Source organism: Aquila chrysaetos, chromosome 8 (genome assembly GCF_900496995.4).
Source record: "Aquila chrysaetos chrysaetos chromosome 8, bAquChr1.4, whole genome shotgun sequence".
NCBI classification, from domain to species: domain Eukaryota; kingdom Metazoa; phylum Chordata; class Aves; order Accipitriformes; family Accipitridae; genus Aquila; species Aquila chrysaetos.
In genome coordinates, this window is record NC_044011.1 from 3,496,774 (window position 1) to 3,519,522 (window position 22,749).

The 22,749-nt window shown below is 67.0% G+C and overlaps 4 protein-coding genes across 5 annotated transcripts; 3 read left to right on the forward strand and 1 right to left on the reverse strand.

The window, feature by feature from the left end:
• Positions 1 to 2,091: 2,091 nt before the first annotated feature.
• On the forward strand, positions 2,092 to 6,163 carry HROB (homologous recombination factor with OB-fold). The gene is made up of 10 exons (XM_030021512.2): positions 2,092 to 2,247; positions 2,581 to 2,631; positions 2,953 to 3,912; positions 4,007 to 4,090; positions 4,286 to 4,426; positions 4,619 to 4,727; positions 4,815 to 4,900; positions 5,115 to 5,237; positions 5,422 to 5,614; positions 5,812 to 6,163. Exons 1-10 carry the CDS (start codon positions 2,245 to 2,247, stop codon positions 5,883 to 5,885), a joined length of 1,824 nt encoding a protein of 607 aa, XP_029877372.1. The 5' UTR covers positions 2,092 to 2,244; the 3' UTR covers positions 5,886 to 6,163.
• On the forward strand, positions 5,915 to 9,434 carry ASB16 (ankyrin repeat and SOCS box containing 16). The gene is given in 7 exon segments (XM_030021536.2): positions 5,915 to 6,014; positions 6,562 to 6,927; positions 7,322 to 7,455; positions 7,457 to 7,590; positions 8,308 to 8,800; positions 8,899 to 9,012; positions 9,107 to 9,434. Coding segments are annotated over 6 exon segments (1,371 nt in total). The 5' UTR covers positions 5,915 to 6,014; positions 6,562 to 6,617; the 3' UTR covers positions 9,293 to 9,434.
• Positions 9,435 to 10,176: 742 nt separating this feature from the next.
• Positions 10,177 to 12,877, forward strand: TMUB2 (transmembrane and ubiquitin like domain containing 2). Its single transcript, XM_030021578.2, is given in 3 exon segments — positions 10,177 to 11,564; positions 11,567 to 11,793; positions 12,151 to 12,877. Coding segments are annotated over 3 exon segments (903 nt in total). The 5' UTR covers positions 10,177 to 11,249; the 3' UTR covers positions 12,512 to 12,877.
• A 271-nt stretch (positions 12,878 to 13,148) lies between these two features.
• Positions 13,149 to 21,514, reverse strand: ATXN7L3 (ataxin 7 like 3). 2 transcript variants are annotated; one of them, XM_030021574.2, is made up of 13 exons: positions 21,352 to 21,514; positions 19,410 to 19,522; positions 19,158 to 19,290; positions 18,459 to 18,630; positions 17,823 to 17,920; positions 17,499 to 17,521; positions 17,334 to 17,379; positions 16,984 to 17,015; positions 16,791 to 16,859; positions 16,343 to 16,386; positions 16,121 to 16,192; positions 15,686 to 15,819; positions 13,149 to 15,372 (listed from the first exon to the last, which is right to left on the reverse strand). In XM_030021574.2, the coding sequence occupies exons 2-13, from the start codon at positions 19,458 to 19,460 to the stop codon at positions 15,224 to 15,226; spliced, it is 1,023 nt and encodes a 340-aa protein (XP_029877434.1). In that variant the 5' UTR covers positions 19,461 to 19,522; positions 21,352 to 21,514; the 3' UTR covers positions 13,149 to 15,223. The 2 variants fall into 2 exon arrangements, with proteins under 2 accessions (XP_029877434.1, XP_029877435.1); XM_030021575.1 differs by lacking the exon at positions 21,352 to 21,514 and adding an exon at positions 19,623 to 19,641.
• Positions 21,515 to 22,749: the final 1,235 nt, after the last annotated feature.

Genomic DNA, 22,749 nt, shown 5'->3' on the forward strand with positions numbered 1-22,749 from the left:
CGTACGCGTGAGCGTGCCACGGGCCAGTGTGCGATAGCACACGTGGAGTGTGCGTGATGGCACGCGCGTGAGCGTGCGCCGTGTGCTAGTGTGCAATAGCACACGTGTGAGCGTGCGACAGACCAGCGTGCGATAGCGCACGTGGAGTGCGTGTGAGCGTGCACCATGTGCTAGTGTGCAATGGCACGCCTGTGAGCGCGTGTGAGCATGCACCACGTGCTAGCATGCAATAGCACACACGTGAGCGTGCAACAGGCCGGTGTGCGATAGCGCGCATGTCGAATGCGTGTGAGCGCGCACCACGTGCTAGCGTGCAATGGCACACGTGTGAGCGCGTGGCAGGTCAGTGTGCGATAGCACACATGGAGTGCGTGTGAGTGTGCAACACAGGCTGGTGTGCAACAGCACGCATGTGAGCGCACGTGAGTGTGCACCATGTGCTACTGTCCAATGGCACGCATGTGAGCGTGCAACAGGCCAGTGTGTGATAGCGCACGTGTGGAGCGTGTGTGAGTGTGCGCCATATGCTAGTGTGCAAGGGCACCCGTGTGAGCACGTGTGAGTGTGCACCGTGTGCTAGTGTGCAATAGCACATGCGTGAGCATGCGACAGACCAGCGTGCAATAGCACACGTGGAGTGTGTGTGAGTGTGCACCATGTGCTAGTGTGCAATGGCACGCCTATGAGCGCGTGTGAGCATGCACCACGTGCTAGCATGCAATAGTACACATGTGAGCATGCAAGAGGCCGGTGTGCGATAGCGCACGTCGAATGTGTGTGAGCGTGCACCATGTGCTAGCGTGCAATGGCACACGTGTGAGCGTGCGACAGGCCAGTGTGCGATAGCACACATGGAGCGCGTGTGAGTGTGCAACACAGGCTGATGTGCAACGGCACGCATGTGAGCGCACGTGAGTGTGCAATGGCACGCATGTGAGCGTGCAACAGGCCAGTGTGTGATAGTGCATGTGTGGATCGTGAGTGTGCACCATGTGCTAGCGTGCAATGGCACACGTGTGAACGTGCGACAGGCCAGTGTGCGATAGCACACATGGAGCGCGTGTGAGTGTGCAACACAGGCTGATGTGCAACGGCACGCATGTGAGCGCACGTGAGTGTGCAATGGCACGCATGTGAGCGTGCAACAGGCCAGTGTGTGATAGTGCACGTGTGGATCGTGAGTGTGTACCACGTGCTAGCATGCAATGGCACATGCGTGAGTGTGCACCATGCCTTACTGTGCAATGACCCACGTGTAAGAGCGTGTGTGTGCACCGTAGGCCGACATGCAATGACACGCGTGTGTGCACCGTGGGCTGGTGTGTGATGGCGCATGTGTGTGACAGCACACGTATGCGAGCATGTGTGCACCGTGGGTTGATGCGCAACGGCACACGTGTGAGTGACGGGCACCCGCATGTGTGCCACAGGCTGGCGTGCGGCCGCACACGTGCATGCGCGTGCGCAAGAGGTTGGTGTGCAATCGCTGTCGCATACGAGTGCGTGAACGCACGCGTGTGAACACACGTGTGTAAACGCACGCGTGCAAGAGGCTGGCAGGGAATCACGCGTGTGACGGGCTGGCGCGCGGCTGCACACGCGTGTGCGTACGCCGGCCGGCGGGCAGCACGTGTGCGCGTGCATGCACGAGGGGCCGGCCTGCCCTCGCACACGTGCACACACGCGTGTGCAAGACACGCGCGCGTGTGTGCCCCCCCCCTCCCCGCCCCAGCCGGCTGGCAGCACTTGCTCGTGCAATTGCACACGCGTGTGTGTGACACCCGGGGGGGGGGGGGTGTGTGCAGTGTTGGGGGGGGGGGGGGCGGGTCCGGCCGCGCTGCGTGTGCGGCCCCACGCGGGGGCGTGCGGGGATGAATCACGCCGGGGCCGCGGTGAGTCACGGCCGCGGGGGGGGGGGGGGCGCGGGGCACACGCGTGTGCACAGCGGACACGCGCGGACGGACACCCACCCACCCACCCACGCGTGGGTGCCCGAGGGGTGGTGGGTGAGCGCGGGGCGGCGGCGGCGGCAGGAGGGACCCCCGGGGCTGGGGACGGACGGACGGACGGACGGACGGGGTGGGCGCTGCCGCCTCCCCTTTAAGAGGCGCGGCCGCATTCCTGCCCGCCGACAGGCGGCGCGGGGCCCTTAAAGGGGCCGTTCCCGCCCGCCCCAGCGGGGCCGCGGGTTCGCGTCCCGGCCCGGCCTACTTCCGCCTCCAGGGCCTGGGCCCTGCCGCTGCTATGGTAACGGGGGGGGGGGGGGCCAGGTTTGGGGTCCCCCTAAAGAGGTTTGGGGTCCCCATAGGGTGGGCCCGGCCCGGGGAAGGCGGGGGGAGGTTTGGGGTCTCCGCCGTGGGGCCTTCGGGGTCTTCTCCGGTCCCCAAGGGCTGCGGCACCGGTAATGGAGGCGTGGGGTGTCGTCGTTCCCCTTCTTCCCCGGAGGGAAGGGAGTGGGGAGCCCCTCAGGCCTCCCTGTGGGGGACAGGGTGGCTCGGGGGTCCCCGCAGGACAGGGGGGTACCCCATGACCGCAGCCGGGGGGGGCCCCCTCACTTTACCCACTCCCCCCTCCCCGCAGGCCTGCCGCCTCCAGAAGCTTTTCGGGACCGACGGGGACCTGGCGGACGAGGTGAGGGACGGGACGGCACCTGCCTGGCACCGGTGACAGCCGTGGGGACACCGCCGGGGCCTGGCACCACCCCAACACCCACGGCGGTGGCTGTAAACCCCACACACCCCCCTGGCTGGTGGGTGCCGGTGGTGGTAACTCGTTAAACGGCGTTAACGAGTTATTACGAGATGGCTCGCCCTTGGGTTTAATCCCCAGGGGCCATCGGGGTAGGGTCCTGTGCTGGCCTGGTCACCCCATGGGTGGCTCTAGGGGGGGGACACGGGAGAGGGACTGGGGGGACGGGGCTGTTTTGCTGCCCAGCGCTTTCTCCTCCTGCAGGATTTCCTCTCCGCCGTGGAGGATGCAGAGAACCAGTTCGTGGTCCCCGGACGTTTGTCACCCAGCGATAGCCCAGTCTCTCCCAGTGTGCAGTCTCCAGCTCCCAGCCTGCAGCCCCTCCGCCCGTTGGGACCCCAGCTCGGTCACCGTGCCGGTAAACCCCCCGGCCTGCGGCCCCTCGCCAGGCAGGGGGAACAGCCTGCGGGCTGCCGGGGACCCCCGGCCCGGGGAGCGGCCCCCCAGGATGAGCTGGATAATGATCTCTTCCTGGCTGCCTGCATGGAGCTGGAGGGCCCTGAGCTCCCAGCGGGGACCGGTGCTGCCCGGCCACCCCCAGGCCGGTGGGAGAAGCCCCCCCAGATACGCATGGGGCAGGAGAGCCCCCAGGAACGGGGGGCCCCCAAGAAGCTGCGGGTGGGAGAGGAGCTGGTCTCCCCTGGCTCCGGGGGGATGGAGGACAGGCAGGACCCCCTGCCTGCCCCACAGGCAGCTCCCGCTCCCAAGCTGGTGCTGCGGCCCAGCGCAGCTGGTGCCTGCCCCCCCGGACCCCCCACCATCCCCCTGGGAACACCAGGTGGCTCCTGGGGCTCTGTCCCCGCTCCCAGGGGTCCAGCCCTGAGGCCTTTCCAAGCATCCCCATGTCGGCCAGGAGCGAGCAGCTCCTCCGCGGGGCTGCGGGTGCCCCGGACCCCCATGGCGCAGACTCCCCGGCAGAGCTGCCCCCCGCCCCGGCTGCCCCCCGGGCCTCCCGCCAACCCGCCAGCCTTGATGAGCTGTGTGGAGCCCCCGCCGAGGCAGCCGCCCAGGCCGGCCCCAGGCAGCCTGCAGACGCCAGTGGTCACCAACCACCTCGTGCAGTTGGTGACGGCGGCCAGCAAAGCACCCGGGGCTGCCCCCCGTCTCCCACCGCAGGGGAAGACTCGCCGGTTCCCGGGGCCTGCCGGGATCCTGCCCCAGCAGGTGGGTGCAGGGGATGGGGTGGGGTGGGATGGGATGGGAGCAGCTGGTGAAGAGATGCAAAACCCTGGATGTCTCTCTTTCTCTCCCCCATAAGCACGCTGGGAAGCTGCTGGAGGAGATCCTTGTTTCTGCTCCCCAAACTCCGGCTCACGGGGCTGTGGCGAAGCCACGGACAGAGGTAACCCCCTGCTCTGGCACAGAGCTGGATATGAATCTCGGTGGCGGTGCTGTGGGCAGTCCCTGAGGCCGCAGCTTTCAGAGGGTGATGCTGGAAGGGGAGGGGGTCCCCGGGGCTCCCCCCTTGCTGTGACGGAGCTGCGAGACGTGCTGGCTTGGCTGCAGGGTGGTGACCGCCGTTGTCCTGTGACTCCAGGGACTGCCCAGCTCCTCGCCACCCACAGAAGAGGATTTTGGGAAGGGCCCGTGGCTTGCCATGAAGACAGAGCTGGGGCTGGACGAGAGGGACCCTGGCTGCTTCCTCAGGACCTACAGCGTGGTCATGGTGCTGCGGAAGGTGAGGGAGGCCCTGGGTGAGGGCACCGGCCCTGGGGACTCGGCTTCCTGGCTTTCCCCTTGCCCCTTGGAGCTGTTTCCAGGGCCGGGCATCAATGTGGGGAGGGGGCCGAGCTGGGCTGACCGCAAACATCCCGTGGCCCCGCGGGGCTGCCCTCGGGGACATCGGTGTGATGAGGGTCTACGTGTTCAGGCAGCCTTGAAGCAGCTCCCGAAGAACAAGGTCCCCAGCATGGCGGTAATGATCAAGACCCTGACCAGGACCAATGTTGACGCTGGTGCCGTGTTCAGGGACCCGACTGGTAAGCGCAGCCATGCTCGTGCCCGGGTCAGGCTGGGGCTCCTGGCTATTGTTCCCTGTGGCTAACGGGTCCCATCCTCATCTGCAGGAGAAATACAGGGCACGGTGCATCGCCTGCTGCTAGAAGAGAGACAGAGCGAGCTCAGGCCCGGCTCGGTGCTGCTCCTGAAGCAGGTAGGAGATGCGAAGGCAGATCTCCAGCAGCAGCATGGCGTTTGGGGCTGTTTCTGCCACAGGCACCGCTAACCCACAGTCACTGTGCCTGGCTGCCAGGCTCCCATCCTGGGGGAACGGGACAAGAGGCTCCTCCGGCTCCTCCTCAGCCTGTGGCCAGCAGCGCCAGCAATAGCCAGAGCTCTGGCTCTGACCCACCGCTCTGTCCTCACAGGTGGGCGTCTTCTCCCCGTCCCACCGCAACCACTACCTCAACGTCACCCCCAACAACCTGCTCAAGATCTACCCGCCGGAGCCCGAGGGCAGCTTATCACAGTCGTCACCGTCGCAGCAGAAGGTGAGGGAGGGCACGGTGCTGCTGGCCCTGGAGGGACAGGGATGCTGGGCTCTCCAAGGGTATTACTAGGGGGTCTGGACTGCTGGGACCCTTGAGAGCAACCGGGGAGGAAGGGGGAGGCTTGGGAGGGACAGAGAAATCCTCCTGTGGGCCCCCAACAATTAATCTCTGCTGGGTTTTGCAGGTCCCTGCCCAGGCTGGGCTACTCCTGGACCACCCCGCGCAGTCCCTCCGGCATGTCCCTGCCCCTGGGGACTGGGGACGATCGAGGATGGGCAGCCACAGCACAGAGCGGTCTCCTGGGGGCTTCGCCCTGCACCCGCAGAGCCCCGGGCCTGGGCGAGAAGAGCCAGTGGGAGCTGATGTCTGCGACATGGGTGAGTTGGACCCGCTCTGGGTGGGGAGGAAAAGTTCAATGTCTTGCGGAAAACAGGCCCTGGGGTTGGGCAGTGTCTCCCCTCCCCTGTAATGCCAAAGAGGGGCCCTTGTCCCACTGCATCCCCGGTATGTGGAGTTGATTCCTCCCTTATACACAAGTAAAACTCATGCGTTTCATCCACCTCTGCCTGTACAGATGACCTGGATGGGCTCCTGGGAGAGCTGCCTGAGGATTTCTTCTCCGCTCCGGCCCAAGCTGACTGCTGCTGACCTCGGGGAGCTGCACAGCCATGGGGCTGGGGAGACGGTTACTGCTGGCGTGGCCTGGGCTGAACCGTGGCCTGGCAAGGAGGCCGAGCAAGCAGGCGATGCACCGGCCAGCCACCTCCTCCTTTCTCTGTACGTCTGTTGTGTTTGTTCTGGAGCCGAGAGCGGGGGGACCTGGGGAGTCCCGGGTGGACATGGCCTCAGTGCCTGTCCCCAATCCTCTGGGCGGGCTGGCCCCTCTTGGCTCCCAAACCTGCATTAAAGGGCTGTTCTGTCCCTGCCTCGCTCCGTCTGCTCGTGTGTCACCATCCCCTCTGCCACCGCAGCCAGCGGTGCCCCATCTGTCCCTTCTCTGCTGAGCTGCAAGCACCCCAACCCCTTCCTCTATGGGGGTCCTCGCTCTCCCTCTCCTCTCCCAGGCAGGAGGTGCCGTTACCCCTTGGGGCTCTTGCGCAGCCTCGGCCTGAGCCCTGCGGGGTTCTGGGGTACCCAGATCCCAGCCCAGCCCCATGGGACCGTCCCCATCTCGCACCCATCAACAGGTTAAACTCTCTGGCAGCCCTGCGCCAACGTGACTCTGTTTACCACCCCGGGTGAGTTATTTATAGGGTGGCCTGGCTTAGGCTCTTGATTCAGCATTTGTGCGTGGGGCACAGCCCTATTTATAACCCCCACCCAGGCGCAGGAGGCAGCTTGTTGCCCCCCTAAGCCTCCCTCTGCCCTCCCGGGGTGCCTATGGCCCAGGAAACCTTCGCCTTCACCTCCTCCGCCCTGCGCTCGCTGCAGCTCCAGCGAGAGCTGCTGGAGCAGGAGGATCGCCGGCGAGCCCTGGCTTGGGAATCGGCCACGCGACGGTTCCTGCTGGCGAGCCCCCGGCCCCCCCTGACCCCCCGCCGGCGGCCCCAGTACTGCCGGGACCCTGCTGTTCACAACGCCCTGTACACCGGGGACCTCCTGCGTGTCAAGAGCATCTTTAAGGATGAGACCACCGCCAACCTGGTCATGGAGACGGTCAGCGAGGAGCTGGTGTGGTCGCCCGAGCAGGGTACGGGGTCGGGGCGGGGGGGTCTCCCTTCCTTTCCCCACTGAGTGCCCTGCAAAATAATGGGGGGAGCTGGGGCGGGGGGGCTGAAGGGAACCAGGGCAAGGAGCGATGGCTGAGGATGCAGCTCATTGTGGGCTGGGGGGAGGAGGGCTGGCTGCTCTAATTTGGGGCTGGTGGGATAGGGAGGATGCCCTGGGAAAAGGGGGGGGGGGTGATCCCGGGTTTGCTCCCCCAGGGCTTTTCCTAGCTGGAGGTGGGGGGGGGGGTGCATATCGGGGATCACAACCCTGTGCTGGGCTACGGGGGGGTGGAGGGACCCGGTGGAGGGTGAGGGGCGGGTGGGTGGGTTGGCAAACCTGGGGCAGCCCCCGGCTGACACCTCCCCACCCGACAGGGCTGTGGGTGCTGAGCCCCCGCCGGCAGCAGACATCGGCCCTGCGCATCGCCGCCGGCCGAGGCTACGGCGACTGTGCCCGGCACCTTGTGCTCCGGGGAGCGGAGGTGGACGCGGTGGTGGGGGGCCGGGCCCCCCCTCCACGACAGCGTGGCCGCCCCCCGCCCCGAATGCACCCGCCTGCTCCTGGCCTTCGGGGCCGACCCCAACGTGCTGAGCGCCGAGGGCTCGGCCCCGCTGCACCTCTGCACCGCGCCCGACAGCCTCCCGTACGCCCCGCCCACCGCGCGACACGCCCTCCCCTTCATCTGCATATAAGGCTCCTCCCCGTCGTCCCCCCACCCCGCGCTCCAGCCAATTCCGCGCGGCAGGCGCTGCTCGAGGGCTGGGCTCAGCTGCACGCCGGGCTCCACCCACCTGATCTGCATAACACGCTCCACCCACACGACCGGCACGCTCCTCCCCCACAAGGCACCCAGCCCCTCCCACACGCCCAGCCCCTCCTCCACTCCCCTCTGCAAGCCAAACCCCACCCACCCACCAAGCCCCTCCCACACCCTCACCTGCCAGCAAAGCTCCACCCACACCCTGAGCCCCGCCCACAGAGGCAGCCTCGTCTGCATGCCAGGCTCCACCTCCCACCCAAACCACACCCACCCCTTATAAACCCCTAGCGATAAGCCCTACCCCTCACCCTGGCCAAACCCCGCCCCCAAATCCAAACCCCGCCCCCTAAAGTCAAGCCCCGCCCTTCCAGATCCCGGGGTTCCCTGCTGGGACTCGAAGTTTGCAACCCCACGCTGCAGCACCCACCCGCATCCCGGTGGTCCCGGGGGGGGGGAACCCGGGGGTGATGGTGGTCCCAGGGGCGGGGGGAGGCCCAGGGGGTGATGGTGGTCCCGGGGGGGGGGGGCCCCAGGGGGTGACAGGGGTCTCTGGGGGGGGGGGTCCCCAGCCCCGGCTCAACCATGTCTGTCCGTCCCCAGGTGCGCGGAGCTGCTGCTGGCACACGGGGCGCGGGTGAACCTGGGGACGAGGGACCGGCAGCTGACGGCCCTGCACGTGGCGGCGCGGCAGGGGCTGGTGGCCCACGTGGAGCTGTACCTGCGACACGGCGCCGATCCCGCCCGTCGCAGCCGCCAAGGCGAGACCCCCCTCAACGCCGCCTGCTCGGCCGCCGAGCGCCCCGAGGACGCCGAGCGTTACTACCAGGTGGTCGAGCGGTTGTTGGCGGCCGGTGCCGATCCCGGTGCCGCCGGCCGCAAGGATCACACGCCGTTGCACAACGCCTGCGGTAACGGGCAAGCCCGGCTGGTGCGGCTGCTGTTGCGTCACGGGGCCGATGCCACCGTCCCCAACTGCGCCGGTTACACCCCCATGGACTGCGCCCTCCACGCCGTCGAGGAATATCGGCACCAGCGCCCCGAGGAAACCATCGCCCTCCTCCTCAACCACGGCGCCGGCCCCGTCCACCCCAAGGTGGGCAATCTGGGGGGGGGGGGGAGCGTGCTGGGGAGGGGTGACGGGGTCACGGTGGTTTGTGTGTCCCCCCCTTGGTGACACATCTCTGTCGGCAGATGCTCAAGTTCTGCTGCCGGCACCCGCCGGCGCTGGAGGTGGTTCTCAACGCCTACGACCGCATTCCCCCCGCTGAGGGCTGGGTGGGGGCCGTGCCCCCGGAGCTGTGGGAGGTAAGGGGGTGCGGGGTACCCTGATGTGGGTGTGTCCCCCCCAACCCCAGCTCTCTCACCCCTCTGTGTCCTGTCTCCCCCCCATCTTTTCCAGGAGCACCGGGATTTCTACGCCTCGGCGGTGCGCATGGCAGGCCGGCCGCGCCGGCTGCAGCACCTGGCCCGCTGCGCCGTCCGGCGGCACCTGGGCGCCCGCTGCCACGCCGCGGTCCCCAAACTGGCCCTGCCACCCCCACTGCGACACTACCTCCAGCTGCCCCTCGAGGGGGTCATCTCCTGAGGGTGCCCCCCCCCCCCCCAAATAGGGGTGACAAAGCGGGGGGGCGGGGGCAGCTCCGGCTCCCCCCGCTGGCCCTCCCCTCCCCCGTGTGTCCCCCCCCCCCAAGTGCCCCGGTGTCAATAAAGGGACGTGGCAGAGGTGACTCTCGAGGTGGCTCCTTCACCGTAGGGACCGCCAGGGCCACCGCACCGGGTGGGATAAGGGACTGGGGGGGGGGAACACAGGGCCTAGGAGGGGGTGACAAGCCCCAGGGAGGTGACAGCCAGGCCCTGGGGGACACAGGGCCTGCGAAGGGGGGGTGACAGGCCCTGGAGGAGGTGACAGCCAGCCCCCGGGGGGTGGGAGGGCCCGGGGGGGGGGGGTCAGGCCCCGGGGAGGTGACAGCCGGGGGCGGTGACAAGCCCCGGGGACACACGAGGCACAGAGGCCCCTCCCCACACCGCCTCGGGCCCCGCCCACCAGGCCCCACCCCTCCGCACAGAAGGCCACGCCCGCTTCCGCCCAGCCTGGAGGCGTGGCCCGAGCGCTCCCCCCCCATTCCCTCTTGCCCCCCACCCCCTCGCGCCATCAGCGAGCGCCGGGCCACGCCCAGTAGGCGTGGCTTTAGCCGTGCGGCCGTGACGCACTCCGTGCGCGACCGCGGCCCTTTCCCACCCACATCCCCCCCCCCCTCCCCTCCCCGCGGCGTCGGCGGCGCTGTGACGTGGCGCTTCCGGCGCGCGGGCGGCGGCGGGACGCGGTGAGTGCGGGCGGGGCCTCACCGGGAACCCCCGGGACCAGCACGGACACCCCCGGGCCTGACAGGGAACCCCCCCCCGGGACACCCCGGGCCTCACTGGGAACCCCCCCAGTACCCCCCGGGCCTGGCAGGGACCCCCCGGGCCTGACCGGGACCCCCCCGGGACCAGCAGGGACCCCCCCGGGCCTGACAGGGAACCCCCCCCGGGACCCCCAAGGCCTGGCAGGGACCTCACCGGGACCCCCTGGGCCTGGCTGGGACCCCCCCCCCCCCGGCCTCCCCGCGCAGCCCCAGGCTTGCCAGAGCGCCCGTGGCCCCCCCCCCCCCCCTTCACTCCCGCACTGACCCAACCGGGACCGTCTCACACCGACCCACGCCGTCCTGCCCCTGCTTGGCCCGGCCCCTGGCCGCCCCCCCCCCCCCCGGTTCCCTCCCGGGGGGTTTAACTCTCCCCAGGCGGGCCCTGTCCCGCCCCCGCCGGGCTGCGCCCCTTCCCCACCGGGGCCGGTGTCGGCCGGGCAAGGGGCCGCTGCAGAAAGAACCGGGAAGGCTTTGACGGACGTTAACCGGCCTCCTCGCCCCGCTGCCGGCTGTCGCTCTGCTCCCTTCCAGGAACGGAGCCGGTGCTCGGCGATGGCGTGACCCTGGCTGGGCACCGAGGGGCTTCGGGAGCCCACCGGGAGCCTCCGCCGACCCCGGTAAGGTGAATGCGGCCCCGCTGAGCACCCGGCTCATTCCTGCCCCGGCCAATTCCAGCTCGGGTTGTAATTACAGGTGCTGTGCTCCTAATTGGCACGTAGGAAGCGATAGCATCGTCCTCCTCCCCGCAGGGACGAGGTAATTACTCCTGAGCCGTAAGTGCTGCTTCCTAAAAGAAATCCCGCGATCGCTGAGGTGCTGCCACCTTCCCTGCCCGCTCAGAGCTCCCCACGGCTCCCCGCCGGCATCACCCTGGCCCCGGCTTTTGCTGCTTTGGTATCTCGGTAACAAAAAAGAAGCGTTTGCAGTAAAGAAATCTCCCTTCCCTCCAGCAATTCGTGCACCGGGAGCAGCGGCAGGATTTATTTTAAGGCTGAACGTGACCACAAAGCAGCCCTGGGGGGGTCCCCGCTGCCGCCGCACGGCCGGTTTGCACCTGGCACAGGGGCTTCGTGGGGGAGTTAAGGCAGAAAGAAAACGGAGGGGGGGGAATCCCGGCTCCTCCAGCCCACTCCAGAGATGGAGCTCCCCGCTGCCACCTTCATCCGAGGGGTGGGGGACGAGGTGACGGTGGTGGCCGGCGTCGTGGTGCTGGTCCTGGCTCTGGTCCTGGCGTGGCTGTCTACCTACGTCGCTGACAGCAGCAACCAGCTTTTGGGAACGATCGTCGCGGCGGGGGATGCGGCCGTCATCCGGCTCGGCCACGTGGAACATTATGTGGGGACGGTGGGGGTGGCCGAAGCCCCGGAGCCCCCCAGGGTCCCCGAAAACGTAGAGGAGAAAACAGAAGAGGAAGGGGGGGGCGGCGGCGGGGCCGGCGGTGGAGCAGGGGGACAGCGGCAGCCCCCCCCGACCCCAGCCTGGAGCGACTGCTGGACATCCGGAGCTTGCCCAAACGGACCTCGGCTGCTGAGCCCAGCGCCCTGGGCAGCCAGGGGGGGCCGCCTGCCCCGGGGGAGAGCGACCTGTGCTCCGGCCTCATCAAGATCCGGCTCAAATTCCTTAACGACACAGAGGAGGTGGCCGTGGTCCGGCCTGAGGACACCGTGGGGGGCCTCAAGAGGTAAGTCCTGAGGGAGAGGGGGGACGTGAGGGAGCACTGCCTGGTTGCGAACCCCCCCTCCTCCCCCCGCCGCAGCTCTTGTGACCCCTGCCTTGTACAAAACAGCCCCCTCCCCACCATTCTGCCTGAGAACAGTGGAGGGTTTTGATCCGTTCTCGCTGTGCTGCTACCCCTGTGCTTTGCCGAGGGATCTCCAAAAATAACGAGGAGGTGCCGATTTTAAAATGACAAGTATAAAAGACGAGACAACGCATGGTGGCAGTGCTGTCACTGTCCCCCTGAGCCGGGACCCTCACTGATTTTACCATGGGGGGGTTTCCCCCAGCCCCATCTCTGACCTCTTCCCTCCCTCCGCAGCAAATACTTCCCAGGCCAGGAGAGCCAGATGAAATTCATTTATCGTGGGCAGCTGCTGCAGGACCAGGGGCGGACGCTCCGCTCGCTCCACATCACGGACAACTGCGTCATCCACTGCCACCGCTCCCGGAGTGCCACCACCGCCACCACCCTGCCCGACCCCAGCGCCGCTGCCCCCGATGCCGGCAGCCTTCCCCTCGGCGGGGGGAACCTGATGGTCCCCACCGTCATGGTGGTGCTGGCGGTCGTCTGGTATTTCCGTATCAACTACCGTCAGCTCTTCACCGCCCCGGCCACCGTCTCCTTGATCGGCCTCACCGTCCTGTTCAGCTTCCTGCTGTTCGGGATGTACGGACAGTAGGGAACTCGACCGGGAGATGCCAGGGCCGCCCCCCCCCCAAGCCTGTCCCCGTGCGGCACTCGGGCAGGCGCTGCTTTCTTCACCGCGACGTTACGGTGACCGGAGCTGGCACGGCAAGAGCTTGGCGCGTCCTTCCCGGTCTTGGTGCTGGACTTTGTCCCCCCGCAAAAGGGGCTGTGCTCCCCCCCCCCAGACACTGTCCTCCTCCCTCCTGGCCTCAAGCACAGCTCCGGGGAGGAGCTGGCTCTGGGGCAGGATCTTGGCCTGGGTGAACGGCGTGGTGGGTACGAGCCCAGGGCCCTGCACCGGAACGGGCTGTGGCTTCCTCCCAGAGACTTTTAAAAGCAAATAAAAGGTGTAACGTCAGCCCGAGTGCTTGCCTTCCTGCCCGAGGGGTGGCTGCTGGTGAAACCGCAGCTGGCTCGGCACCCTGCTGCCTTCCCCATGCTTTTGGGAAGGATGTGTTTAAAAAAAAAAAAAAAAAAAAAAAAAAAGACAGCCCCACAAGTGGATTTTGGTAAATTGAGTGGTGGGAGCCAGGCTGAGCAATGAGAGGTGGGGGTACAATGGCCCTGCTTAATCACCTGTGGTTAATTAAGCAGGGTGCCAGCACCGCACAGCAGCCATGAGCCAGAGATACCAAGTCAAGATGCAGTTTTATTTACAGGGGCAGCCACAACCCACTAATGGGACACACAGACCTTACAACGGCTCAACTACCCGTACGGGATGGAGTACGTGCGCAAAAATACAAGTCTCGAGCCCAGGAGAGCCCTGGGCGGCCGCCAGCTCTGCCACATGGGCAAGGACACGGACCTGGGGGGGGGACACGATACGGCATATCCAAGCCCCCCCAGCCCCATTACACCCCTTGGACCCCAAATTGCGGCACCTCTCTCGCAGCCGGAGGGGCTCAGGCTGTGTCCGCTTGCCCCCAGTCACTGTGCCCTCCCCAGGCGGTTTGCGGGGCAGGGTTGGGGGGGGTGCCCAGGGTGGTCCCCCATGTTTCTGGGTGCCTGGACTCCTGTCCTCGGGCCCCAGGGCACGCGAAGGCCAGCTTGGCGTGCTCTGGTGGCCAGCCCCCCCAGCCCAAAAGCCATGCCAGGAGCTACCGCCGACTGCAGCGGGGAGGGACAGTGCAGGGGTCCCCACGCAGCTGGGGGTCCCCCCCAGGGGGTTTGGGGTGCCCAGGGCTCCATGGGGACCCTCCCCCAGGTCCTGCCACAGCACTAGCCTTTAGCAGCAGTTTTAAAACAATAGTGAATCCAGAGTCGAGAGCACCATAATTTGCAAGACCCACCAAAAGGAGTAGCCACCCCACCATGGCATCAGGGCAGGGAGGGGACAACAGAAGCAGCACCCCCCCCCCCCGGGGACATATAGCCGAACTCGGGGTGTCAGCCAGCCATTGGAGGGGTACAACGGAGGGGACTGAGCCAATGCTGTCCCCGACAGCCACTGTGATGGAAAACAGCTGGAAGCGGGGGGGGGGGTTATCACTGGGCTGTGGGAGACCTGGATCTGGCCAGAGGGACCTGTCTTCCCCAGGCCCGCACAGCGGGGCGCTGGTCCCGGCCCCCCCCCCCCCCCCCAGCCAAAGACTGGAGTCCATGGGGGTACAAACACCAGCCAGAGCTGTTGAGGGGTCCCAAAGGACCCCCCCTGACTGCAGCAGCAGGTCCCCAGGCATGTGGGGATGGGGACGCAGAGCTGTCCTGGGCCAGCAGCCTGGGGATACGAAGCAGGGGAGGGGTCTGCCTCGAAGCTGGGCTGTGTCCCCCCCCCAGGTCACACTCTGGCTGTGGAGGTACGGTGCATTTCCCAGCCCTGCCAGGCACACGGGATGTCCCTGGCAGGTTGGGGTCCCTCCTCCCCACAAAGAGGCTAGTTTGGAGCAGGGAAGGTCACAGCAGCTCCCCCTGCACCGAGCTGGGGACGTAGCCCAGGGTGTCCCCCAAAAACAGCCCCAAACATGAAGGATGCAGCATGCAGGACCCCCCCAGCCGTGACCCAGGCAAGCCCTGTGCAGGCAGTGCCAGGCCCCAAACACCCGCAGCAGCCAGATCCAGCTGCTTACAGCAGATTGGGGGTGTATGGGGGTCCCCACTTGGCTCTTCTGAGCAGGAAAAAGCCCCCTCCACCATGCTCCCCCCATGCTGAGCCAGCCCGACCAGCGAGTGCCAGCCCGGGGCATGGAGAGGGGGAGCAGCCCCAGGCTGGAGGGTGACCCCAAACCCCTGGGGCAGGAGGGATCTGCACCTCCATCACCCAGGTTCGGACCTGCCCTGGGGGCCCGGGTGCCCCCCCCGCCCCGCTGGGGTAAGGGTGCTCTGGAGGAGCGCGTGTGGGAGGGGGCGCAGCTGGTTTTTGGGTGGGCAGTGGGAAAGGAAGCGCGGGTTGTGCCCCCATCTCCAAGCGAGAAGCCCCCTCAGAACCCTGATGGGAGCCCCACGTACAAAAACTATGTCACAGAATAAATAGAGGCACCGGGGTGGGGGGGGCGGAAGGAAGGGGGGCACTAATGGGGGCTCCCAAGTCCAGCCCCCCACCCCCACCCCACCCCCTGCAGCGATGGCCAAGTCCTCCATCCTCCGCGCCCCGGGTACCCGCTTTGTGTCCGAATCGCGGGGCTGCCCCAGCCGGGGCGGGAGGGGCTGCCCCGGCCTGTGTCCGTCTGTCCGTCCGTCCCCCCCACCATCAGCTCCGCTGGGCTCAGTTGATGTCGTCGTAGATGCTGGGGGTGTGGGGCGCGGGGGGTTTGGGCTTCTTCTTCTTGCTGGAGCCGAGCCCCGGGGCGCCGCTCACCAGCCCCAAGTGGGGCTTCTTCTTCTTGGTCTTGCGGGACTCGGAGTTGTTTGTACCTGGGGAGGGGAGAAAGGGAGGAGATGGGGGCGTTGGGCGACAGCTGGGCTGGCAGAACCCCCCCAAAACACAGAGGATCCCTCCATCACCGATCCTTACACAGGAAAATGTACCCCAAAACATTCCCCCCACCCCAGGAAGGAGTGTGACAAGATGTCCCAGCAGATATTCGAGGGACTCTTCGAGGTGGCTTTGGGTAGCCATTGTCTGTCTGTCTGTCCCCTATTGTGCTGGGGAGACACCAAGAACACCCAGTTTTTCCCCCCGCAGAGGGGTCTGCGCAGCAGGATTTGCCCCCCCCCCAACACTCACTGGCTTTCGAGGAGGCCGAGTCGGAGGGCGAGATGTCGGAGGAGCCGTCCCACTGCAGCCGGCTCATGATGGCCTGGCTCTCCGCCACCTCGAAGCTGTCGTTCTCCACGCTGCCCTCCGCCTCGGGCAGGGACCTGGGCAGAGGCGTTACGGGGGTCCCCAGCCCCTGGGACGGGGGGTGGGGGACGGAGTCCGTAGTACTGCAGCCCTCGATACAAGGGGGATGCCGGGGGCTCGACCCAGCTCCCCACCACCCAGCTGGGTTGCACGTCCCAACCCCGGCCCTCTGCTCCTGTCCCCTCCAAGCCTCCCCAGGAGGTGTCCCTGTCCCCAGCCCCACCTGAGCACCCCCCGCAGCCCCCCCCCCCGCTTCATCCCCACACCAGGACAGCGGCCCTGGGACCTTGTGGACCCTGGGTGTCTGTGCTCACTTACGCAGAGGGACCAAGGAGGTAAACCCGGACCGATCTCCGTTGCTCATCTGTGTGCTGGGGACACCGCAGGGATCTGATGGAAGAGGCAGGGGGTTGAGTCAGGCATTTTGCTGTCTGTCCCCTGCCCCCCCCCCCAGCTCCCACAGCGATCCGGGCACCCTGGGGACCTCCTACAAAGCCCCTCGCAGCCCTACACCGAGCAGGGAAAGCCCAGGACTCTCACCTGGTGCACATCTTCTTGGTGTGCTCAGAGATGACCCCGCATTGCTGGGGAGAGAAGGGACGGGTGAGCAGGCGGAGGAGCAGCCACGTGGCCCCCAGGCTGCGCTCCACCATGGGGTCCCCAGTCCCAGTGAACCCCAACCTCCCAGTGCTGTCCTGTCCCCCCAGACAGAGCAGCCACCACGTCCCCCCAGGATTGGGACTTTTCTGCCCAGTGGGGTGCAGGGCTTCTCTAGGGGAAGATACACGTCCCTGTCACTGGGGTCAGATCACAAATGTCCCCGTTCCCACCCTGGAAGTCAGCCCCGCTGGGACAGAGCTGAGCCAGGAGAGACCCCAGGAGTCCCAGTCCCCTTGCATCCCGTCCAGCTGGAGACGGGGCTTCTCCTGCACCCATCGGTGCCTCCCAAGCCCCCGCGGTGACCGACCCCGCGCCCCCAGCCACGCACCGTGGTGAGCAGCGTCCGCAGCTCCTCGGGACCCAGTGTCTCATAGTTGATTCCCGCCGAGTTGCTGTACTGTAAGGGGGGAGCAGAGAGCAGGGTCAGGGCCAGTGGGGGACAGGGACATCCCGGGGGGGGGGACAGAGGAGGGACTGGGGACCGTCTCCCCCCCCCCCACAGCATCCCACTCTAGGCTCACCTTGAAGGGATCGGGGTTCCCGCCGATCTCGCCTGGAAGAGAAGAGGGGGGTGAGGAGGGTCCCTGCCCGAAGCCTGGCCCCCTCTGTACCCCCCCACGCTGCCACTAGCCCCATCCACGGGGGAGCCCTGCCTCCGAACAAGCTCCGCCCACCGTCAGTGCCCCGCCCACCCCCCTGACCCCGCCCACCCCAAATACCCCGCCTCCACCGCATGCCCCGCCCCAGCCCCATTCCCTGCCAGCATCCCAAACCCCGCCCCCTCCGCGACGCTCCTCCCCCGCCACGATGCTCCGCCTCCGGGCGGCAAAACCCCCGCCCCCCCCCGGCGACAACAGCCACGCCCCCTCACCATTTTTGTGTTTCAGGGACTTGGACCTGCGGGGCGAGTTGGGGTTCTGCAACGAGAGCGGGGGGCGTTGGGGGGGTGCAAGGTACCCCCCCCCGTGTCCTCCACACCCCCCTCACCCCGGCCCCCTCCCCCAGCAGCACCCCAACACCCCCCCCGCCCGCTCACCTTATCCGATTTCCTCTTCTTTGCTATGGGGAGAGACAGAGAAGGGACAAATTTTACCTCTTCTGGTGGATTTAGCCCCAAACGCCGCAGCAGCCGCCACCAGCCCACCCTCCACCCCTAGCTGCCGGGAGGCCCCCCTCCCCAGGGATGGGGTGGGGCAGTCGGGGACCCCCACACTCGGCTGCTCGCACCCTGCCACCCACTGCACGCATGCCCAGGACTGGGGTTCAAGGGCCACGGGGAAGCCGGGACGTGTCCCCCACCCCTCACGGGGGCCAGGGACCCCCGGCCAAGCTGGCACCCACGCACCCCACGTCCCCCCACCTTTCTTCTCGGAGCCGTAGGACCAGTCGTTGTCGTTGATGTCGTCGTTGTCCTCCTGGTCGCTCTCCGACTTGTTCATGTTGTTGCTGCTTGCGATCCTGTACAGGGAGGGGGAGGAAGGTCAGGGACCCACAGCCGGGATCCATCCCGCATCCTCCCCGGCACCCCAGGATCTATCCCGCATCCTCCCCAGCACCCCAGGATCCACCCTGCACCCCACCAGCACTGCCATGCCCACCCCAGACAGTCCCAGCCCCAGATCCAAGACAGGGTTCCCCAGCAGCCACTAAGGGAAGCTGGGAACAGAGAAGCCAGGATTCCCGGTTTGTTTTTCCGGGAAGGAAGGAAGCAGCAGGTTAAAGCAAGAGGAGCTGGAGGTGGGAGTCCAGGGTTGGGGGGCAAGGACGCACACCCCCACAGTGAAAAGCAAGGAGGGGGGGAGAGCCCAGGTGCCACTTTCCACTCCAGGCTCGTCAGCGCCGAGATGGAGGTGCCCAAATCCTCTGCACCGTCCCCCCCCGCACCGAGAAGAGACACAGCCCCACAGCCTCAGTCCCCCCTTGCGCCTCGGTTTCCCCATACAGAGGGGGGACCGCCGGAGCCCCCAGCCCGGTTTTTTTAGGGGGACACGCTCACCTCCGGTTGGCGATGCGGCTGCTGTTGCGGCCCATGCCCAGGCACTTCTCCAGGTGGGGGGCGAAGCGGGAGGCGGCGATGCTGCGGCTGCAGTTGGGGCACACGCATTCCTTGTTCTTCCACTGGTTGTAGACCTGCCCGAAGATGTCCACGCCGGGCTGGTCCACGATCTCTGCGGGAAGCACACGCATCAGCCCCCACCCCGAGACCTCCTTCTGCTGCGGAGGCGACGCTGGCCGTGCCACCCCGGCTCCGGTGCTTTGCTTTTTGGGGGGCGGGTGTCCCTTGGGCCGCTGGTCCCTTCCCAGACCCTCAGCTTGGCATTGGGGGCCTGAAACCAGCGGCAGTGCAGCAAGAGGGGGGTCTGTCCTACCCCCACCCACCCGCCTGTGCTCCCCGAGGGCACAGCACCGCAGCTTGAGGCAATATTTCTGGGGTTCAGTTCAACTCAGGGGTTTAAAAAACGGCTCCTCTGGGACGGGACGGTCGCGTCCCGGCAGCACCGGCACTGCCGGGGGGGACACTCGGGCTACCGAGCGTTTCATCCCCCCTCGTGCGGCACCGCTTGCGCCCAAATCCCTACGCATGGGGACGACCGATCCCTCCCCGCGGCTTTTCCCGGCGGCACCGGGAGCGGGACGCTCGCCGTCTCCCCGTTGCCAGCGTCACCCCGTCCCCGGGGAGCCGCGGGGCGCTCACCGAAGTCCTTCATGCTGTCGGGGTCCGTGTCGTCCAGGAAGAAGTAGCCGCACTTGACCGCCCGGTGGACTTCGAAGCAGAGGCCCAGGCAGGCATCTTCCACCAGGTCCGTGTAGATCTCGTGCGCGATGGCCTGGGGCAAGGCGGGGGGGGGGGGGCTGTTAGAGATGAGGGAGGGCGGTGGGGGCCGCGGGGGGGACACAGACGGACCGTCCAGGGGGACAGACGGACATGCCCGGGGGAGCCGCTTACCTCCAGTTTGCTGTTATCCAGGCCAGACAAAGACATATCCTCCATTTTCATTTGCAACTGCTCGCGGAGAAGTCACGCCGAACGCTCATAGCACAGGACGCGCGGGGGTCTCGCTGTGGGGGGGGGGGGGGGGAACAGGGGAGAGGCAGGGGCCACGCTGGCACTTCACCCATGGCCAGCAGACCCCCCCCCCCGCAAAAACCAAAAACCCACCTCACGCCCTGGGGAACACGTAGACCCCAAGATCTCCAGAGCGTCTCCAAGCCCCAAAAGGCAGAGTCCTGGGTTAAACCCCCCAGGAATGGGGAGGCTGGGGGGGGGGGGGGCGGGAATGGGGGTCCCCCAGCTTGGCACCAGCCCCCCCAGTGGGGTAAGTCAAGGGAAGACGTGGAAGGGTCCCGGATTCGGATCCGCTCCCCGGCCCCCCCGCCAACTTCCCAGGGAGGGACAGCCGCTCCCCAGTCCTTCCCTCTGGATAAACCAGGCCTCTCCCCACTGGCCACCATATTGGGGGGGGGGGGGGGGGCCATCCCCTACCCCCCCCACTGCCAGCCCCGCCTCCCCACCAGGGCCAGCCTGGGACATGCCTGGCTATCACCAAGGCGTCAGGCCCCCCCAGGAGCCCCCCCCCCCCCCATCCCCACCATCATCTCTGGATTGCAGGTGGGCACAGGGGACTCGAGGTGCCCCCCCCCCCATATGCACCCCAAAGCTGCCCCCCCCCCGTCGAGGGGGGGTGGGTTTTGCTGCATCACCCTCCCTTGAAGCTGATGGAGGGAGGGGACAGGGCAGGGATGGGGACCACCATGTTGTGTCGTGTCCCCCCCCCAGGAAGCACCCCAGACCCCCCCCCCCCCCACCCCAACAGCAGGTCTAAAGACTGGAGGGGGGGGGGGCCCCAAACTGACACCAAGACACCCCCACCAGCACCCACCAACGGTGCGTACTGGCCAGTGGTTTGCGTCCCCCAGTTGCCATGGAGGGGGGGGGGGGGGGGTTTCCGACCCAACCACTGGAACCTGGGGGGGGGGTCCCGTGTCACGCCCCCCCCCCCCCCCCCCAACTTGCACCCCAGCACCCGCTTCCGGACCTGAGCCGGGGATTTCTTCCCTCCGCCGCGGAAAGAGGAAACACCGGCTGGCATCGGCTCAGACCCGAGCCCCGTGGGACCCTCCTGGACCCCCCCCCGGCGCCCCCCCCCCCGGGTTGAGAGGCTGGTGTGGCTCAGGCAGAACCTTGGGGGTGCAGGGGGGGGGGGGGTGTGCTGCCTGGTGCTGCCCCCCCCCCCCCTCCCCTGCTGCAGGCAGGCCTGCAGGCAAGGCCTGGAGGAGTCGAACAAAAGGGATGCAGGGACCCAGCTGGGGGGGGGGGGGGGGGCTGCACCCTGCTTACCCCCCCCCCCCGGGGGGATGCCAGCCTGGGGGGGGGGGGTAATGCCAGCCCCCCGGGGGGGGGGCACACACCCCGGGCTGAGAAACCCCTGCAGGAGCTGGGTGCTGCATCAGGCTGGGGATGGGGGGGGGGGGGGGGGGCAGGAAAGATGCGGGGGGGCAGCTGGAGAGTGAGGGGGGGGGGAAAGGGGGGTTGTCAGGGTCTGGGGGTCCCCCATAGGGCGGGGGGGGGTCGCGGGGGATCTGCTGGGGCTGGGCAGGAGGGGGTCATGGCGGGCTTTTAGGTTTGGGGGGGGGGGGCACACGCGGGGCGGGGGGGGGGTCCGGCAAGGGGCCGGGTGGATCGGGGGAGCCCTGAGGGCCGGGGGGGGGCCCAAAGCAGAGCGGGGCGGGACCGGGGTCCTCCGGGGCGGCGGGGCGGCGGGGCGGGGTCCCCTGGCTCACCCCCCCCCTCCCTCCGGTGCTGCAGGGCCCCACGGCGGGGCGGGACCCCGGGAGCGGGGAGCTGCTGACCGGGAAGCCCGAGAAGGGTGGATCGGTCGGTCACTTACCGGCAGGGAAAGGCCCGTCGGATCCGGGCCGGGTCCGGGTCAGAGCCCCCCGCCGCTCCACCGCGGGGCCCGGCGGCGGCTCGCCATGCTCGGCGGTAGGGCCGCCCGCCCTCCCGGGGCCGGGGCCGGGGCCGGGGCCGGGCCGGAGCGGGAGCGGGGAGCGGGAGCGGGCGGGCCGGGCCTGGCGCTCCCTCCGCCCGGCGGCGGCCCGAGGCGGCGGGGGGGGGGGGGGGAAGGGGGCGGGGCGCCGCACCCGGCGCGCGCACGGCCCGCCCCCGCGCCCACCGCCAATGGGGTGGCTCCGTGCGGGGCGCGGCCAATGGGAACGATCGTCGCCGCCGCTACCGCCGCTGCCGCCGCCGCCGCCGCCGCCGCCGCCGCGCGGGGCCGGCACCTTGTCGGAGGGCGCCGGGGCGGGGCGGGAGGAGGGAGAGGGTGCGGAGGGGGTGTGGCTAGGGGTGGGCGGGGCGAGAGGGGGCGGGGCGAGGGGGGCGGGGCTTGGGGGCCTCCCTCCGGGTGCGCCGGGGCTTCCCCCCCCCCCGGCTCCCTCTGCAGAGACCCCACGGATGCCCGATCCCCACAGATCCCCAGTCCCTACGGACCCCCCCCACCCCTACGGACCCCCCCCCTCGTCCCCAGGGATCCCCCCCCCCCCCATTCCCAGGGATCCCCCCCATCCCAAGAATACCCCATCCCTAGGGACCCCCCCCATCCCTATGGACCCCAAAGTGACCCCTAGGGATCACTCCCCCGCGCAGTGGATCCGCGTGGATCCCCCGTGATTCCCACAGGTCCCCCACGGAGGGGAAAAACACTCCTCACACTTGGGTTTTTTTTTTCCTAAAGTTTTATTTTTTATAGTAATGACATGAGAACAGAAACATTATTTTTCACTTTATTATACAAAAAAAAAAAAAAACCAAAACAAAAAAACAAAAAAAACCCAAAAAACTCAAAAAAACTCAAAAAAACAAACAAAAAAAAAAAGAACCGAAACCCAAGCAAACCGGGAAACCGCAGATGCGAGGCCCCCGCGTCCCGCTCAGCCGTACAAATTCCAAGTTGGGATTATTTTTTTTTTTTTAATTTTTTTTGTCTTTTTTTTAAACCTACAAAAACACTCTTTAAATATTAGAAAAAAAAGATGATTTTTTTTTTGTTTGATTTTTTTTTTTTTTAATGTAATTCACAAGAACTTCCATCTAAAGGATCCCGGGTTTTTGTGGCAGTGCCAAAATGCACTCAGGTTCAATTCTCTTGCAGCGCAAACGCCTTTTCCCCCAATTGTCGGCGCTGTAAGAATTTTTCATTTTTATTATTATTTTTTTTATTATTTTTTTTTTTAAACAGAAAAAAGAAAAAAAAAGGTTGTTTTTTTTTTGTCTTTTTTTTGTACTA